Source organism: Marasmius oreades, chromosome 10 (genome assembly GCF_018924745.1).
Source record: "Marasmius oreades isolate 03SP1 chromosome 10, whole genome shotgun sequence".
NCBI classification, from domain to species: domain Eukaryota; kingdom Fungi; phylum Basidiomycota; class Agaricomycetes; order Agaricales; family Marasmiaceae; genus Marasmius; species Marasmius oreades.
Genome location: NC_057332.1, coordinates 2,405,156 through 2,424,599, shown reverse-complemented (window position 1 = coordinate 2,424,599; position 19,444 = coordinate 2,405,156). Strand labels below are relative to the sequence as shown.

Sequence of the window (19,444 nt, the reverse complement as noted above, 5' to 3'; positions counted from 1 at the left end):
TGAAGAGTGTTGGCGGTTGTAGTGCGTAGCCAACATCACAACGAAGGGGAGAGCTCGCAGCATGTTTTGTTGGTTTGTAGTCAGATGTAAACAATTTAACGAATTAAAAGCCTTACAATGAATCATCAGTGTGGCAACAAGTTGCGGGAATGAGAACGAGATGCAAGACTTACAGTGAGTAGGTAGCGGGTATAGTGCATCTCAGTGTATTGTAGAACATATAACTGATTATGAGCGACACATAGTCGTATTCGCACTCAAAACCACAAAAAATAAACAGTAGAATTATACATATCATTAGCAGCAATAGCAGTACATACTACAGACCAAGCAAGCAAAGCACAAGAAGGAGAAAAAAAGAGGGAGCTCTACATGGAAGTATCATCGGCTCCACCGTCGCTGCTGTCCCCAAGACCATCAGTACTGGCGCGCCAACCCGCAACCATGTTCCCGATCTCGCTTTCAGGGTCATCTTCCAGGATTTCGGCCTCCTCGTCATTGCCAGGAAAGATCTGCCTATTAACAATAATGAGAAGCAGTGTAGCTCAAAGAGAAAGAAACTTATGAGTTCAAATAGTCAAATAGTGCCATCTTCTTGTCATGAGGCATCGAGTCCAGCATACCGCAGATGAGGTAGTAGAACCGTCTGAGATCGAAGGCAGTCACGGCAGGCTGCCACTCCTCGCCGCAGGAAAGGGCGAACCATATCTAAAGAGTTCTTGTCAGTGAGATGAATAGGTGAGGAAGACGATGGAGTACCTGAGCAACTACGTAGGCAAGCGTACGCTCGGTAACCGTAGTGAGGTTGTGAATCTTGGCGTTGCCAGCGCGAGTGGATTTACTGGGACGATCTGTGGCGGCGCTTGGAGCCACCCATAAGAGTCTAAATGCCTACAACAGATATCAGCTCGTAACTAACAGGCAAACGAAGACACTTACCCTAACAATGAGAAAGCCTTGGAAAATGGAATCATCTTGACTGGGTGGTGCAGCGACAGCATCTTCAGTGGCTGGGGAAGGGAGCTCGTACTTGGAGTAATCAAACAGAAATGCAGGCAGCTGGGTGCAATGCAACCTGATTATCTGTCTCTGGAGCTTCGTCATCAATCTGAAAGACAAGTTATTAGCCAGGTGAACGCAAGAGAAAGGGTCACGTACTCTTTACGAATACCGTCCACCTCTGGACGGTTGATCAGATCTGCCATGTGTTGGGAGGGGCAAAGCAAAGCCGCAGTCATGGGGTGGTTGTGACCGCAGGTTGATTTCAGTTCTGGCTTGAGGGCGGGTATGATGACACTATCGTTGATTGCCGTTTGCTGCGGGTTGTCGGTGATCATGTGCACGATGTGGTGCTTCAGTTGGCTGGTGTCAGTACACCTTGCAGCAGAGAAGGAATCGTTAATCTAAAGAATAGAAGTCAGCAATACCTAGAATGAGCGAGAAACGAATCTACTGTACCCTCTTGGTGAGTTTCTTGAAGATCTCAATAGCGCCATACTCGAGGCAAGACTTGAGCTGGGTGTGTAGCCTAGGGTAGCGCTCCTTCCATCTCTTGTACGTTGAGGTAAGTTTTCTTTTTTCAACCGTGGTCCTGTGGATGTACGTTAGCAATAAGTCAAAAAGGGTGTATATATGCACACATATTGTCTCCGACAGAGAACAAATCCTCAATGTCCTCGGCCTCCTCGATGCCCTCAGGGCCTACACCATCATCTACTTCGTCGTCGTCATCGTCATCTTCGTCTTCGACATCAACCTGATCTTGATGGCGCTGTAAGATGCCTTCGGCGACGAGCTCCTCTTTGATGCAATACCGCAAAGTTCCGTCAATGGATTTAGTAAATCCGTCGAGTCCACGCGGCCACCAGGTCCCACATTCCTTGTATGGTTTCAACGCGGTCGCATTACTAGGAAGTGTATATCAGTTCAGGCGGTGCTACGAGTGTTGAAGACGTACTCTTTCTTCACTTTATTGGCCCAAGTGTTGAACGCCTTGCGTTTCTGTTTCGCCAACCTGATCCGACGTTCCTCCTCTGTTGATGGTCGATTGGATCGTCGGTCACGGTTGACGTTGTTGCTGCCATTTGGGTTGTTGGTACGTATTGGAGGCATCTAGAAGTGAGGGGAATCAGTGCGAGAGTAATGGAAGCAGGAGAGAAGAATACGGAGAAAGAAACGAGGAGATGATAGAGGTAAAAGACAAGGTAGAGGTAGAAAGGGCAACGCGAATTTAACGGAGCATCTGTTTGTGCATATTTGGTATACGCGTCCATCAGGCTCTAGCATACATTGACGTTAAGTATAACAGATCAAAAAAAATAATACATGCTGTACAGTATGTTATTAAATATTGACGGATCAAAAATACACGTGTCTAGATATACGGCTACAAGATAAGATTATAGATATAGGCCGTCCAAGATACAAGGAAATTAAGTGATAGGTCGGATTTTGGTTTTACGGCTGTTCTTTTGAAGGATGTCGTCTCGGACAGGCTTCAACAGCTTGTTCGCTTTGGCCCTATCCTTTTCAGACTCTTTTACCCTCACTAAGTCGCATTTAGGGTCCAGTTCGAGTCGTTCCTCGGTCAAAACTTCGTCGCCAGTGCCCGTATCCTTCCTGACAACCCCGACGATAATCCAATGGCAATCCTCATTCTTCGTACCGAGATAGAAGTTGGAGAGGCGGCGCACAAACTTCCCAATGTGTTCAGGAGCGCCGCCGACAACCACCATCAAATTCTTTTCGGTGCTGGGCTTGATTGCGTCTGAAGACCTCTCGATCCTTGAGAGATCGTTGAGGTCTTGACTACCCGCATCGACTTTGATCCGAGGTACGATTTTGCCATTTGGGTTTCGAACAACGTTGACATAGACATTTGTACCGTCAACTGCTGCTTCAACGTCGAGACCGGCCAGCTTCTGATGGACAATCCAGTGCCAGGGAGGTGCTGCTGCTGCTGCGCCTGCCTCGACAGCAGAGGCGTCAACAGGATCTACAGTGGAGGTGTCCCAACTTGGATCCCAGGGCGGAACATCCCCCACTTCATTCTGTATGGGAGAGCGTGCTGTTGGATTCCACGCGTCTTCTCCTGTCTCCAGCATCTCCACCAATTCGTTGGGTGATGGAAGGGGAGTACCAGGGGGAGTACCAGGAGAAGTACTGACCAGCAGACTCCTCCATCTCTCATCTCCCTCCCAGTACATTCTAATCAGGTCGTCGAGCGACAGCAGTTCAGGATTTGGGGGGATATCCTTGACATCAATGGCTGCAATAGCTGCGATGGCATCGAACGGGTTTTTAGACCCTCGCGAGGAAGCCAGAACTGGTGGCTATGACCAAGCGGGCGCCAGACATTGAGGTGCTTCTTCGAAGCGAGTTCGACGACGTGGAGGTAGTCGATGACTTCGAAGGGCTGAGCTCGATGCGCCTGGAAAACATCCAACTCGATTGTCAGATGTAGTCCGGACTTTGGATCAGAAGACCGGTCCAAAGCCACTTGGCGAACTGTACCGGTCGAACCTTTGTGTTGAGTGCCGATGACCTGAACCTTTGTCCCTATCCAAGGCTCTCTCACCACTGACATTGCTGGCCCCACACCGTAGATCCGCTCTTGAACCTCGTTCAGAGGTCGCCAATCGACCAGCTTCATCTGCGAACTCGACTCAACTACATCGTTGTGGTTGAGGAGCGCATGGCATTGCAGCTCAATGACGTGGACGCTCAGCATCAAGCATCTTCCCTCCCTTCGCTCCTGCCGCACAACATCCTTCACGATACACCGTCTGTAGGCATGAGGGCCGCGCTGTACGCTGACAGTCACTCCTACCCAAGGTGTATCGGTGTTCGTGGAGGCGATGACCTTGGTAGAATTGGCGTGAACTTTGAACTGTACAAGGGTTAGTACGTGCTTTGATATAGCACCCAATAACTCACCCTAGTCCGGTGAACGGTTTCTTGCGCTACGTCCAATATACCGTCTGAAGATGAGAACACGAGGCCTTCTTTCTCTGCGTGGAACCCCCCCAGCACACGAATGAAGTCTCCAGGGTCTATAGCCTTGCGAACCTGTCGCACAGGGAGGCTGAACTCGCCATCGTCAAAGGAAACCGTACAGGTTTGGGGAAGCGTATGGTCGATTCGTGCGTCCAGGCGTACGAAGGAGCTGCACGATTTGCTCAAAGACGGTTTTGCATGGGATATGTTTTCGCCAACCGCAAAGTGCCAGTCTTCGGGATGTGGCATAGTGAACTGCTTGACGAGAGGGTGATGTGAACGACTGAAAGCAGCATCCAGTCGAGGAGATATAGTGATCGTAGACTCAAGTTTGGTTTTTGTGACCGTGATGGAGAGTAGTCCGTGGACGAACGTATCTCCACCGAATTCGTAATGCGAGGCTGCGATATCGACTGGTGTGGATTTTCGGAACAGACGTGGTTGAAAAAGTGCAGGAAGAGGTCTTGTTCGACTTCTTTTGCGCTTGCGAGATTTCCGGTCTTCGTTTGGATCATCCAGGTGAGGAACGAGCAAGATAGTGTACTTGTTCCGTCGCTTTTCAGTAACCAAGGCTACGTCGCCTTTGTACTTGCCAGAACGCAAGCGTACCCATTCACCGACAATGAACTCATGGGACTCGAATCGGAGCTCCTTCATCTTCTCTTTCATCCACACTGTCCCGTCTTTCATCAGCGTCTTCCCGCTTACTCTTCCCGCTACCCAACTTTCAGGATTGAGCTGCCTCTGCCTCTGATCTTGCATCGTTCCTTCCGATGGCTGCGATACTGTCTTGTCAATATAGCGGGCCTGTAGATATTGAATAAACAGTGATTCTTCCGCTTCCACTGTATTGAACGTGCGAGGAGTATCGTGGTTTCCTACATTTTCTTCCTCTTGTTGGTCATCGAAGAGCGCTAAGAAAAAGCCGTCAACGGGTGGTTTGAGTTCAAAGGACAGGGCCTGCTACATACCATCGAACGGTTCATCATCCTCAAAATCCTCCGAACCGCTGCTATCGTGTTCAGCTTCGAGGTCGAGAAATGAAGCCTGGAGAAAATGTCAGTCAGTTTTCCACCCTCTTTGAGTGATTTAGAGCGTATACTACGCACCATGTAAAATCCTGAATCTTCGGAAGTTGAAGTACGGCTGCAAAGTGCGATAGCTTGCCCTATAAAAACGACTGTCAGCACTGTTGGTTCGGTTTTTTTTTTTTTTTTTGACGCAACAAAAAATATATTATGGGGCTTTTTTGCTCCCGTTCTTCTCTCTTTCACATTCATAGGAGACATTTTCATTGATAATACTATCTACTCTATGTACTATACGAGAAACGAATGAAAACGAACGGGGGCTTACCATAAATTCACCAACGTGAACGTTGATGATGGAGGTTGGGGAAGAAGGGTTGCATGACTTGTTTCCCATGCGAGTCATGGTACTTGTTGTGCCGTGGCAGGCAGATTTCGTCGTGCGGACTCAAACCGGTCCGGTGGATAAGATAAAAGATATAAGATAAGGATTATCTTAATTAAAGATAAGGTGTTATCCGTTATCACCGGTCCGCGGGGATAAGGATAAGATAGATAACCGGTGATAACGGATAACACCTTATCTTTAATTAAGATAATCCTTATCTTATATCTTTTATCTTATCCACCGGACCGGTTTGAGTCCGCACGACGAAATCTGCCTGCCACGGCACAACAAGTACCATGACTCGCATGGGAAACAAGTCATGCAACCCTTCTTCCCCAACCTCCATCATCAACGTTCACGTTGGTGAATTTATGGTAAGCCCCCGTTCGTTTTCATTCGTTTCTCGTATAGTACATAGAGTAGATAGTATTATCAATGAAAATGAATGAATAAGCTTCAAAATTTAGTTCAATACATTGTGTTTTCTGCAAAAAAAAAAACCTATGTCGATCGTTGCTGACGGTCTTCACCCGTTTTCTAGGTTATTTCACGCTCGTTTATTGTACCTCGGCAGCCGCTATCCTTCGTTAATATCACCAATCGTTTTGTGAGTATTCGTTAATCGTTCTTCCTTCGAAACTAATCGTTTTTTCTACATAGAAGAATGCTTAATTGCTCAGATTGCGGAAAGCGCTTCAATACAGACCATGCGCTGAGGATACACCAATCGCTTTGTAAAGAGAAGGATCAGCTTTACTACGTGCAGAAGAAGAAAAAACGCGTCAAATTGAACGGTCCCACAGAAGAACAGCCAGTAGCAGGTCCATCTGACGATGATCGGATGGAAATGGTGGGGAATTTGGGTCACGAACAGACAGAAGCGGAACATCTGGAAGGGGGGTTTATTGAAGAAGAGCCGCCGAGGAGGAGGAGGCGAGAGACTAAGGTTCCCGGAAGATTCGAGGACTTCGAAATTTCCTTGATGTCTGCAGTTCTCAGGGGAAGGCGAGGAAAGTCGAATACGGTCCTCTCAGCACTTGCTACCCCCCTTGCACCACATACGCCTCCAGCCCTACCTTTGCCTCCAGAACTTCCTTCACCTCCAGAACTTCCTTCGCCTCCAGCACTCAGAACGCCTTCTCCTCCGCCTCTACCAGTCATAGAACGGTTTTATTACAAAACTGAACCAAATGACATCGGTGTATACCGAGTTTATGACTCGAACGACCCTACTCGATGTCCAGATCACGACGGAGATATATCCCAGTTCATTGACGCTCCCACTCTTCAACAAGCTGAAGCGCCGAGCCCAGCTGAACGTATACGCCAGAGCATGGGTCTCCCTAACCAAAACCCTGCCCCGCAACCCCAGGAGGAGGATGCAACGTGCGAGGTAGACCCCAAGGAGCTTGGTCCATTTTCCAATGTATCCATCCTTCGGCTCACTCACTGGGCATCCAAGGAGACGACCATCAGCGTAGCGTCCTTGAATAGGCTCTCAAATGAAGTCATTCGTCAACCAGACTTTGATCCGCGTCATCTTGAAGGGTTTGACGCGCAGCGCGAGTTCAACAGACTCGATAGGTTCTTAGAAACACTCAAGAACAATGATTCAACGAAACCGAAACCGAAAAACGTTCACTTGCTGCCTTTCGAAGCGAGTGACGTTTGGCGTCGTGGTATGATTTCTATCCTGATGCCCTGTAAAGGCCATACATTCGATTCTGAGGATGCAGCTCCCCAACTTGTCATCACAGATGTCTGGTACCAGCGACCGCTGGACATCATCAAGTCCGTGGTGAAGGATGAAGAGTTCATGAAGTTCCATGTTCGTCCCTTCAAAGAGTTTTGGGATTGGAATGGACGCGTTCAGAGACTCTACGGGGAGGCTTACATGTCAAATCGCGCAATGAAAATTGATCGCGATAAGGTGGAGAGGCTAAAGGAGAAGGGTTTGCTCGACAACTTGGAGGTGGTTGTTCTTTGGATGATGCTAGCTTCCGACTCTACCCACCTCACAAACTTCGGCACCGCCTCCCTCTGGCCCATCTACCTCTACTTCGGTAACCGCAGCAAGTATGAACGTGGACATCCTAAATTCCATGCAGCTCATCATGTTGCGTACATACCCCAGATCGCCGACTTGGCTCGCGATGTTTATCGTGAAGCGTACCGCCAACCTCCTTCAGATGCCGTTATGCGACAACTCAAACGAGAGGTTATGCAGGCAGTCTGGAGACTCGTCATGGACGACGATTTCGTGGATGCCTACGAAAATTCCATCGTACTGGAATGCTTTGACGACATCTCTCGACGATTTCTCCCCGATTTCTTCTCTTATTCAGCTGATTACCCCGAAAAAGTCGCCGTCGTTTGCACAAAATACTTAGGTACCTGCCTTTGCGTTCGTTGCTTGATTGAAAAGCATCAAGTACAAATGCTTGGCACCAAGCTTGATATGGACCGTCGCCAAAGGTTGCAGCGTATTGACAGTACAGCTCGCCAGAACTTGGTGAAAACCGCCCGTTGGCATATATTTGTTCATGGTCGAGGCGTCGAGAGCACAGTAGTGAAGGATTTACTCGATGGCAAATCCCTCACACCCGTTGTCAATGCCTTCTCGGAGAAGCTTTCAGAGTTCGGCTTCGATGTCTACCAACTCTTAACGGTAGACTTGCTCCACGAGTTCGAGCTTGGGGTGTGGAAAGCAGTCCTCACACATCTGATCCGCATGCTTTACACTCTCAAAGACGGTTCCGTCGATGTTTTGGATGAACATTATCGTTGTGTTTCAACTTTCGGGCGGTATACTATACGGAGGTTTCACAACAACGTCTCACAAATGAAGAAGCTGGCTGCTCGCGATTACGAGGACATCCTACAATGTGCCATTCCGTGCTTCGAAGGCCTGTTCAAGTCTGAGAAGATCAAGTCAAAGAAGACAGAAAATGTCATACCAGCTCTCCTCTTCGACCTCGTTACATGGCATGCATATGCCAAGCTCCGTCTGCACACCGATTTGACAGTAGCTTCGTTTGAGGAGGTCACCAAAGAGTTGGGCAAGACTCTGAGATCCTTCCAAACAGCTGCCAAAAAGTTCAACATGCACGAGACTCCCAAGGAGGTGGCAACGCGCCAGCGTCGTGAGGCAGCATTGCTTCAAAGGACTGGAGCCAAGGCTGTTGTTGGTAGATCAGAGCCAGAGTCAATGAAGGGGAAGAAGAAGAAACAGGTCGATGGTACGGCGCAGAAAAGACAATTCAACTTGTCAACTGCTAAGACCCATTTCCTTGGCGATTATCCGCAAGCCATAAAGGAATATGGGTCTACCGATTCATATACTACTCGAAATGTCCGTGCTCTGCCCTCCCCATCGTCCATTGTCTGTCACTGACTGAATTCCTTCTCGCCTGCAGAGCGAATGCCAGCACCAGCAGGTGAAGCAATTCTATTGGCGAACCAACAAGCAGAACCACACCGCACAAGTCGTTCGCCTCGAGCAGCGGGGTCGAGCACTCGAAGCCCTCGCTCGCAACATCCCTACTGTACAGAAGCAGAAGAAAAGGACTACAAAGCCCAAAAGGGTGAGATACCTTGCTGGGGGTCGCCAACGGTTGCCCAAGACGGACCCCTCTGTGTGTTACCATATTGCCAATGGACAAGAGTTTCGAGTAGATCTGTCAGAGTTAGATTGGGTAGACGAAGATGGCGATGAAGATATCGCACTCCAGGTAAGTATCGCGGCGTTATAAAACTCCGTTGCTCGACTAATTTGTCGTACTTAGGACTTTGTTCCTAAACTGAAAGACCACCTATTGCATCAGTTGCTGGGGCCGGATTCGAAGACGGAATTCACGGACGAGGAGCGAATGCTTCTCTCATTCACCAATGATTGCATCTATGCCCACCGAACCCTCCGCGTCAACTACAATACATACGACAGGCTCAGATCTCAGGATTCTATCAATATCCGTACCCATCCAGATATCATTACCCTGAACTCAAATGCAGCCGAAAACGAAGAAATCCATCCTTACGAGTACGCACAAGTGGTTGGAATTTTCCACGCCAACGTCCGCCTTTCACCATCGCTGCACACGAAGAAGGTATCGATTACGAGGCGTATTGAGTTCCTTTGGGTTCGATGGTACGAACTTGATACGTCTCACAAGGCTGGTTTCCGAGCCAAGAGACTGTATCGCATGTTGTTTTCTCAGCCAGATGGTCCCGAAGCTTTTGGCTTCTTGAACCCAGCTGACGTTATACGAGGATCTCATCTGATTCCCTCCTTTCATAATGGAGCTGCAGATCCGACTACCTCCCTGGTACCTTACTCGCTGGCGCGTCAACTAGAATCCTTGAATACTTGTGGGTTGCGGGAATGTGAAGAGGAAGACTGGAAGTTCTACTACGTCAACATGTAAGATTTCTCAACTTTCTGTACCAACAGTTCTAAACTGACTCGTAACATGACAGGTTTGTGGATAGAGACATGGTCATGCGTTATCGGGGAGGTGGCGTCGGCCATATCCAATTCCAGGAGTATCTGAGATACTTTGAGAAGGATGCTGGCCTGTCTGAACAAACATTGCCATCGTACGACTCAGACGGTGAGGAGATACCAGCGGAAACCAATTACGACGACGAAGACGAGAGCGAACGGTCTGGTCCGCAAGAATCTGGTTCTTCAGAGTCGGAATCAGGTAGTGACTGGGTCATGAGCGACCCGGAGAGTCAACGACCCAGCGCGGATGAGGATAGTGGAGACGACGACGAAGCTGACTGGGAGAATGATTACCAACATGCCACGTTATGATTCTGCGGTGGCACTAGTTATGTTTGGACGATCCGAGAGTACTTATGCAAATTTGGGCACACGTTGTAACGAGTTTTATATATAATAATGTGATACTACGGTTCACAACGTCTACATTGCAGCATAACGTCCACAACTCATTACCACACCGACAACACCTTACTTCGGTATGCTACGCTTTTCCGGCCTCGTAACAACGTCATGTCGGGTTTCAAGGAGTACTGACTATCTTATAACAGCATTGCGATACCCTCAAAACCTTGTACCACCCGTGGCGGACATATGGGTGAGTTACATTGAATTTCATTGGTGTTGTAAGACTATTACAATGTAATTACAAGACTACTATAATGCTTACTATCCATAACGCCGTACTATAATGGCCATTACGGATGGTACCGGCATTGCAGCGTGGCCGGATTTTTGCTGATGGTTACGCGACCACGAGTACGAGTACATACCGCATTCGCATTCGATGAGGGAAAGTTCCAGTAAGTTGTAACTTGGTTGTAACAGATGCCGATAAATGCCGTTAAGAAAAAGCGCCCGCAGCTATGTCGAACCGCAGCGCTTCTTTAGCTCTTACTTTCACGACTCACATCTACCATCTTGTCTCTCTTCAAATAAGATGCCTTCAGGCCCTGCTCGAGGAGGTTCACCTTCTACCCCGTCTCAATCTGGATCTCAATCTCAAGCTCCTCAAGCCAAGGGAGGAAGAGGCCGAGGTCGAGGTCGAGGTGGTCTAAGTGGTCCTTCACGATCCGGACATGAGAGTCAACCAACAGGCACCCAACAGAGCCTCTTGATTGACCCAGTTGCTCTTCCAGGTGGGTTTCTTGAAGTCTTTCTCGCGGCTTTCATTGACGATCTTCGTTTGACAGTAACACCAACAGGCGTTCGAAGGTCTGACCATGGAACCGCTGGACGACGTGTTCAGGTTCTTGTGAACGCAGAGGAGATTGATGTTCCCAAAACGATAATCCATCATTACGATGGTAAGCTCTCTGATAGCGCCCAAAGGCTCTTCTAACCTTTTTTTCCATCAACGCAGTCACGATTACCGGCCCGTCCGTCAAATCTGCCAGGTTCACCCAACAGCTCGTCAAGCAGCTCCAGAATGACACGGCTCCCAATATATTTCAACCTGCCGGCGTTTACGATGGAAATAAGAACCTCTACATTTCACATCTGTTAGATTTCGGGGAAAGTGACTCAGCAACGGTGAGTCAGGCTGCTCTATCGTACTTTATTTCCGTGCTTTGATTGACTCTTCTTAGTTCACTGTTTCTGTATCTCCCGAATCAAGCACCCGCCCACCCTTTCTATACACTATCAAATTGTCAAAGTTGCCTCTATCGATCCCGAACCTCTCGACCGCTTCATCCACGCCGAACAATCTCAAGATGTAGGCGTGTCGACGGCCTTGATGGCTATGAACGTGACCGCCCGTCAATCACTCGTTGACCACGGGTTCGCCTCTCGCTTTAAGACCCGCTCGTTCTTCCCCAACACACCCGACACGATGTCTGAACCCTTCATGGGTATCCAATTCGGTCGTGGTATATTCCAGAGTGTCAGAGCTACCCTCGGAAAAGTGATTTTGAACGTGGATTTGACGACTGCGATGTTCCACCAAACGGGCTCTTTGATCTCGTTGTGCTTGGAGTATCTCAGTGGTGGTGTTCGTCAAAGAAGTAACCCGTTGCGGCTCTCGCCGGCTCATGGTTTACCTGACCGAGAACGTATACGGTTGCAGAGGTCTATTGCACATATCCGTGTCCAGGTCAGTTACCCTTTTCTTTACTCTTCGTTTTTTTTTTCTTACCTCGCTGTTAACGATAGGTAAACACCCCATCGAATTTTCAGAAGGTTATCACTATCGTCAAGCTTTCCAACGTAGGCGCGCGTAATCTGACTTTCACGCAACGAAATGGAAAGTCGACCACGGTCGCTGAGTACTTTAAGCGAGTTCATGGAAGGGAGTTGCAGTATCCGGATGTCATTTGTGCTCAGGTGAGGGGTGTTTTCCCCTTGAACCTATCGTATGACTCACCGCTCTTCTTGACAGACCTCTTCCGGTGCCTCGATCCCCCTTGAAGTTCTTACTGTTCTGCCAGGCCAGTTCGTTCATAAAAAAGTCCGTCCTGAAGTTACAAGTGGCATGGTTGAGTTTAGTCGGCTCAAACCGGCCGAGAGGATGGGGGAGATCAAGAAGGGACTTAAGGTGAGTGCTCTCAGAGCTCTTCTGTTATCATGCAGTGCTAACGAAATACGATACAACAGCTTCTTGCTCACGGCCAATCCGAGTACGTCCGCAACAAGTTTGGAATGGGGATGACCAACCCTACTTCTGGTTTTCCGATGACGATTGATGCGAGGGTTCTTACCCCTCCAAGGTTGTATTATGGAGGGAAAGGCACCACGGGGCTGGTTGCTGTGGTAAGTAAAGCTGGCCTCTTTGTCTTTTCTCATCCTGTTTTAACTCTTTTCGTTACTTCGCTGTTAGGAACCTCGGAACGGGTCATGGAATCTTAAGGACAAAACCCTCATCGAGCCACGTCCCGTCAACCGATGGTGCATTGTCATATTCGAAGCTCAAGACCGGTTCAAACCTGTGGAAGCGAAGGAGATGGCAAAGACGATCATCGGGGCTTTTGGTAGTGTCGGTAAGTAAAGCTAGTGGCAATCCTTCGTTATTCCTTTTTCTCTACAACTTTTTGACTGCCGTGCTGCTTGTTATTGTAGGCATACAAGTCATGGAAGCTGACCCCATTATCCACTATGCCAACCCGCAAGCGGACATTTCCAAAGTACTCCGGGAGGCAGACAGATTGTCTGCGGGGAAACACGGAGATGGAAAGGGACCTGATCTATTGGTGGTGGTTCTACCGGACTTGGGCAATGCAGAGATCTACCGTCGTGTGAAACAGTAAGTCCCTACTGGTCGAGCTTGATTTCTACTTATTTGTGATTTTTCAAGTTTCGGAGATATTGAAATGGGCGTGACTACAGTGTCTCAAAGCGTCAAGGTGTAAGAAGGCGAATATTCAATATTGGGCGAATGTTGCATTGAAGTGAGTGGTTCTCTTCCTGGATTGTTCCTTCTTTTCCTTTGCTCGGTATTGTATGGTTCGGGTCACGAATTTATTGAGCACGAATCATATTATAGGGTCAACCTCAAACTCGGTGGTATCAATCACAAGCCCGACCCGTCTTCTGGAGCTGCGACTGACTTGAACAATCCGAACCATCCTACTATCGTTCTCGGTACGTCTTTTCTCTCTCATATTGCGCTGCTTCCTCTGAATATGAGTTTGTCTATCACTTTTGTTGTCTAGGGGTAGATGTGATGCACCCATCGCTAGGTTCTCATGCGCCTTCCTACACCGCCGTTGTGGGAAGCGTAGATTCTGATGTTGTCAAGTATATCTCAGAGAGCAGGGTCCAGACTGGGAGGAATGAGATTATTGAAGACTTGGGTGGGATGGTCAAGGTGAGGACACGTTCTCATACAGTTAGATTTCCTTTAGTAACTTCTCTGTTTTTGCCGCAGAACATTTTGGAAAATTACATGGACTACCGAGAAAACATTGAAGGGAAGCCGAATTTTCATCCTAAGAGGCTGGTTTTCTTCCGCGGTGGTGTTAGCGAGGGACAGTATCAGCAGGTCAAGACGCAAGGTAAAAAAAATCCTCCCATTCCCAGTCTTCGTTTCTAAATCTCATACCACCGTAATTCTCAGAACTTCAAGTCATCCGAGAAGTCTGCCGCTCTCTCAACATTCAACCCAAGATCACCCTCATCATCGTCGCCAAACGACACTATTTCCGCTTCTTCCCTCGAGACCCCTCCAACCGGAAGGAAGCAGATAAGAGCGGAAACTGTCTCTCTGGAACTGTCATCGACACTGGTATCCACGCATCCTACGGAATTTGACTTTTATCTTCAGAGTCATGGACCATGGTGGGTTGGTGGGTACGAGTAGGAGCGCGCATTATCATGTTTTGGAGGACGAAAGTGGGTTTACGGCTAATGGGATGCAGAAACTTGTGTTCTGCGCTTTGTCATGTTTTTGCGCGGTCTACGAGGACGATTTCAGTCCCTGCTCCTGTTGCATGTGAGTACCCTAACTCGTTTCCTAAAATCGTGAATTTATTGGCCTGACTTGTTTCTGTTCAATTTTGCGTGCTCCCAATCATTACAAGTCATCTTTTGCTATGTCGGATGGGGAGAACATCATGATGGATGGTAGTGCCGATTCGGCGGCGTTGAAGAAGATGAAGGAGGAGTATAAGCCTGTTCATAAGAATCACGGGAGGAGGATGTTCTTTACGGTAAGCTTAAGCTTGGTACGGATGCAGTAATAGAGCTGATCTGTTATGGTTTTTGTAGTAATGGATCTGTGTTCGACGGTCCCTTTGCTTCTGCTTCTGATATTTTTGATGAGCGTGACTCTTGACCCTTTACTTTACATTCTTGGCGATTCGAAACACTTCTTGCCTGCCTCTTCAGCAGCGCTGGGGGTGAGCTTTTTTGTTGTGATTAGTGGGAAATTTTGAAAATTCATAGTAACGACTTGTAAATCTTCTTGTAGCCATGTAATTGGATTTCTCTGTCTTCTATCCAAAATAAAGTCAACCAAATGATTCGGCAGTTCGCTCCCTTCAACTCAACTCCATCAAAGGTCGACATACTAATATTTCCCATTACCGTGACGTGAAATGACCACAAAATGACCACCAAGTCAACGTGAAACCCCACATCATCAGTCTGGCCGACCGGGGGGAGGGGGTGAACGTGAACGTCGTCGTCTAAATTTCCATAAAAAAGGCCGAAGGCCTTGCATCTCATCCAACCAAGAAACCGAAACCGAACTCTCGAAAAAAAAAAAAAGTCTGCGGCTTGAAGCTTGAGAGCTTGAGAGTTCGAATTCGGAGTTCGGTTAAGCAACATCCCATTTTCTCAGCCATACTCTACGATTGAAGAAGTGCAGTAACCAGTTCTGAGGGCGCCTTTTTCACTAGCCTTACGGGTGACGGTTCTCGTGAGTAATCTGAAATTATCGGATTCGCAGTGAATTTCACCGGACTTTGGATGAATGGCTGACTTTTTGGTGAGACCGGGAGGGATATCAAAGAGAGTAAGTCACAGTTGTACATGGATGGATTCGAGGACGACACGATGGTGAAGCAGGAACAGTTTTGGCTACAGTACTGGACCAACGGTCCGGCCGGACTTCTCGGAATTTTTATCGAGGATTTTCTATCCTTATCCTTATGGCAGTTACTCGAATCCTTCATCGATACTAGTTGAAGTGGAGGTTCCGTCGGTTTAGGCATACACCTATCAGAGTCCATAACCGTAGCTACGAGTACCACACTTCCAAGCTGTGTGGTTCTCATTCGATCCTGACGAAAAAGATATTGATTCAGTACTTTGTTAAGGGTTGGAAGTCGAGAGGACAGTGAAGCATAGGCTAACTGAAAACCGTTACTACCGTTGAATCTCGGGGGCGGAATAGCGGATTAAGGAATTAAGTTTGAACTTGAATGGTGGAAAAGCGGGATATGTAGCTTCGTATCAATGATTTACTACTGGGGGGGGGGGGGACGGAAATGCCATCATCATCATCGTCATCAACATGACCATGATCCCACGCGAAAATCGACCCCGTATGAGAAACGCGAATAAGTGGAAATGGAGCATGCAGTCGGAACTTCGGAGTCAAGCCTGGTCTGAATTTCTAAACACCCGTCAAGTATTGTACTTTTTTTCCAGGGCACTGGAGGACACGGGGTGGCAAGAAGAAGAAACGCAAAGGGGAATTGAATGTTGCACAGTGGACCTCGATCCAGGATGGGGCCCGCTTCCCGCGATTGTTTTATCTATCGTTATTTTCAGGAACACGGGCACGGGGGGAGTGTCTCCTCACCCCACATTTTGATTTTCTGATTCCATATAGCCAGGTGGATTGTTGGAGCGACAATTGAAATATTTTTAATTATAGGTACAATACACGATATCTAGGTCCGACTACCAACGACCGCGGATGTGGCGAAAGAGGTGCTAGTATTCTAATCAGCAACGAAGAAGGAAGAAGGAAGAAGAAATGTCACGCTCACTCGCAGGTACCTTCAACGTCGGTCAAATGTCGAAGCAACAGTATCCGCCGCCAAGAAGTAGAAGGCTTCCCGCGAATTTTTCTAAAATCGTTTTTTCCCTGTCAGCCTTCAGGGCAGATTGGTTCCACCGGGTGCTCCCCCCCACTCCCAGTCCATTAAGGCCTCATGACTTATTCTACCGCATGCTTAAAAAAAAGGTCACCACTGCCAGAAGTTAGAGAAAACCCACCCCCTCCCTACCCATGTACCTATCAATTGCAAATTTCCTCGCTGCCAGCGCTAGCGTCTTCTTCGTGTTCGTGCTCGTGAACGCCCACACTCCCGAGCCCGATACGATATTCCCCTTCAACCCCGGATTCAACATCCAAAAAGTATCCTCCCAAGCCTCCATTCTCCCCTCTCACTCATGGGAATACGGAACAGCATCCGAAGCCCTCCTCGAACTATACAACCGATCGCTCTCCGTATTCGGATGTAACCCCTTCCCCCCGGGTCCGGGTCCGGAATCCCTAGCCTCCGGAGGCGGCGTGCCTGGGTTGGAATACGCATCCCAAAAAATCGTGATTGGGGATCCACCTAATGGGTTGGCGGATGGAGATGGAGCGGTGGGGGATCCTGCGAGTTTAGGTGTGAGTGCTGTGATGTTGGGGTTGGAGTATGCGGATGCTGCGAGGAGGGAGGTGGAGTATTTGGTGGAGGGAGCGCCGAGGTGGGAGAATGGGGCGATATCGCATCGTGTTGAGGCTCCTGAGCTTTGGTGAGCACCCCTGCCCCTCAACTCCCCGATCGAGCTGACGTGTGGTGGGTGGATTTAATTTAGGGCGGACTTTGTGTACATGGCACCACCGTTTATCGCGTATTACGGTGTTGTTCATTCTGATTTTGGGCTACTGCAAGAAGCGGTTAGACAGTGTGGGCTTTATCGAGAGGTGCTTCGCGATCGGAAGAGGAATGTTTGGGAACATATTGTGGGACCTACGCATCCAGATCCTGGGTTATGGTCAACAGGGAACGCTTGGGCTGCAGCTGGAATGACACGGGTGCTTGCTACTGTTGTCAAAGCACCACACCAGGTTGTTTCGTCTGAGGATTGGAGGGAAGATACAGTTGGCCAGGTTAGTTCATGGATAAAAGAGATTGTGGATGGTGCGATGGAGTCTCCGATGGATGGAGGGCTGTTACGGAATTACCTGAACGACACGGACGATGACGGACATGGGTACGGAGAGATATCGGGCACTTCGTTATTGGGAGCTGTCGTGTATCGGATGGCGGTTCTTCAACCTCGTGTGTTTGGTGGAAAAAGCAGTCGATACATCCGTTGGGCCGATGGAATTCGGAAGACGCTCGGGGGTCGGGATGACGAGGGAAAACCACATGTGACCGAAGCAGGGATTGTGACACCGGCTGTGAACCCGTTGGATTGGGGGGATACGGTGCCGTTTACGTCTGGGAGTCCTGAAGGACAGAATTTTGTGGTGCTGTTGTACGCTGCGTGGAGGGATTGTGTGTGGAGTGGTCAATGCACAGACTCGGAGGGTCACACTCAGGCTGATACGGATAGATGTTAACATAAGTAAGTAAGTAAGCGCACATAGCTTAGCCTAGAATAGCATCATCTTTGCCTAGACTTGGATTCCAAAAGGGCCATGTGACGACATCATTGGCTTATTTATAAAACCCTTCTCAGCTTGGAGTAACACTTTTTTATTCGTTTGCAAAAAAACATTAAAGAAGCCCCTTTGATGACTGGCAGAAGCCTTGATAATTCCCACCGACACAGCCCTCCTTCCTCATCCGACATTCTTTTTCTCCACCATTTACCGCCATCTAATACCCTCGATAAAACCTACCCTCGAGACACCATCGGACGACACGTCGACGTCTACACCCCCACACCCACACCCACGAACGGGAACGAGCCCCATCCACCGCGTCCGCATTCCGTCGGGGGGAACACGAACACGAACACGAACATACCGCAGGATTATAGCGCTTCCACCTCTGCGAGTGTGAGGACGTCGTATACCCGAGTTGATTTGACTGCGATGGAGCCTTCCGTAGAAATGGACAGTCACCGTCATCCGACCACGACCCCGACTACGACTCAACAACTCCAACACCAACACCAACATCCCTCAACGCCTATACCCCCACCCCCAACACCCCAAGTATCGTTATGTTTCTTGTTGATATCAGGAAAGAGAAGAGTGATGCAGTTTGAACCTGATATGACGGTGGGTAGAGTGAAAGAGCTTGTTTGGAATGCGTGGCCTTTGGGTGAGTGGTTTTTTTTTTTTTGCGTACTTTCTTTTGTGTTTTTACCTTTTCTTCTGTGATGTGTAGACTGGCAAGACGAAAGACCGCCTACACCGTGGCATCTCCGGTTATTGTATTTGGGGAAGATATTACAGGATGAGGATACGTTGAAAGGTGAGCTTGTTGAAACTGTTCTTATTGACACACACGGAACGGAACGTAAAATAAAATAACCCCCTTGTTCCACAGGTCTGTCATTCCCGATACACACACATGTACAACCACCGCAACCCCAACCCCAAACTACTACCACTACCGCTACCCAAACACAAGAACCTCCCCCACCACCAACTATAGTCCATCTCTCCGTACGACCATTTGGTCCAGGCGCACCTACTCCTGATGATGAGATTAAAAAGAAGCGCAAGTCGATGAGGATTGGGAGGTGGGGGTCTACCAATACCACCACCACTACCACCACCACTGCTACTGCCGCCGCCGCTGCCGCTACGATGGGTACTGGTGGTGAGGGTGCACGTGCGGGTGTGGATGTTCCGAATTCTATGGGTGGTGGAGGTGGTGCTGATGGGGGTGGGGGTGGGGGCCGAGGTGGAGGAGGGTCAGTTGCGTGTTGTGGGTGTGTTGTTTCGTGAACTTGGCTATAGGAGGAAGGGGGAGGGGGGGGGGGGGTGGTTATGTTGTTTTATGGCTTCTTTACGTTCGACGTCTGTTCGTTTTTTTTTGATAGTTTTTTTTTTTTTGGATACCTTCTATCTTTGTAACGTTAAGTTATTCTTTTTTACGGGTTTTGACAGAAACGACGGGTTGCTTTTTT

At 48.5% G+C, this 19,444-nt stretch overlaps 4 protein-coding genes across 4 annotated transcripts; all 4 read left to right on the top strand.

Annotated features, from left to right (window-relative positions):
• Nucleotides 1–10,856: 10,856 nt before the first annotated feature.
• E1B28_002807 (uncharacterized protein) lies at nt 10,857–11,637 on the top strand (the record flags this gene model as incomplete). The annotated part of the gene is made up of 4 exons (XM_043159752.1): nt 10,857–11,055; nt 11,110–11,223; nt 11,280–11,449; nt 11,506–11,637. 4 exons carry the CDS (start codon nt 10,857–10,859, stop codon nt 11,635–11,637), a joined length of 615 nt encoding a protein of 204 aa, XP_043003358.1.
• Nucleotides 11,638–11,750: 113 nt separating this feature from the next.
• E1B28_002806 (uncharacterized protein) lies at nt 11,751–14,164 on the top strand (the record flags this gene model as incomplete). The annotated part of the gene is made up of 10 exons (XM_043159751.1): nt 11,751–12,011; nt 12,071–12,241; nt 12,297–12,452; nt 12,512–12,667; nt 12,735–12,894; nt 12,974–13,157; nt 13,398–13,495; nt 13,567–13,721; nt 13,782–13,908; nt 13,971–14,164. 10 exons carry the CDS (start codon nt 11,751–11,753, stop codon nt 14,162–14,164), a joined length of 1,662 nt encoding a protein of 553 aa, XP_043003357.1.
• Nucleotides 14,165–16,592: 2,428 nt separating this feature from the next.
• Nucleotides 16,593–17,921, top strand: E1B28_002805 (uncharacterized protein; the record flags this gene model as incomplete). The annotated part of the gene is made up of 2 exons (XM_043159750.1): nt 16,593–17,107; nt 17,171–17,921. The coding sequence occupies 2 exons, from the start codon at nt 16,593–16,595 to the stop codon at nt 17,919–17,921; spliced, it is 1,266 nt and encodes a 421-aa protein (XP_043003356.1).
• An 81-nt stretch (nt 17,922–18,002) lies between these two features.
• On the top strand, nt 18,003–19,270 carry E1B28_002804 (uncharacterized protein). Its single transcript, XM_043159749.1, has 3 exons — nt 18,003–18,630; nt 18,697–18,783; nt 18,859–19,270. The coding sequence occupies exons 1-3, from the start codon at nt 18,096–18,098 to the stop codon at nt 19,260–19,262; spliced, it is 1,026 nt and encodes a 341-aa protein (XP_043003355.1). The 5' UTR covers nt 18,003–18,095; the 3' UTR covers nt 19,263–19,270.
• The last annotated feature ends 174 nt before the right edge of the window (nt 19,271–19,444 follow it).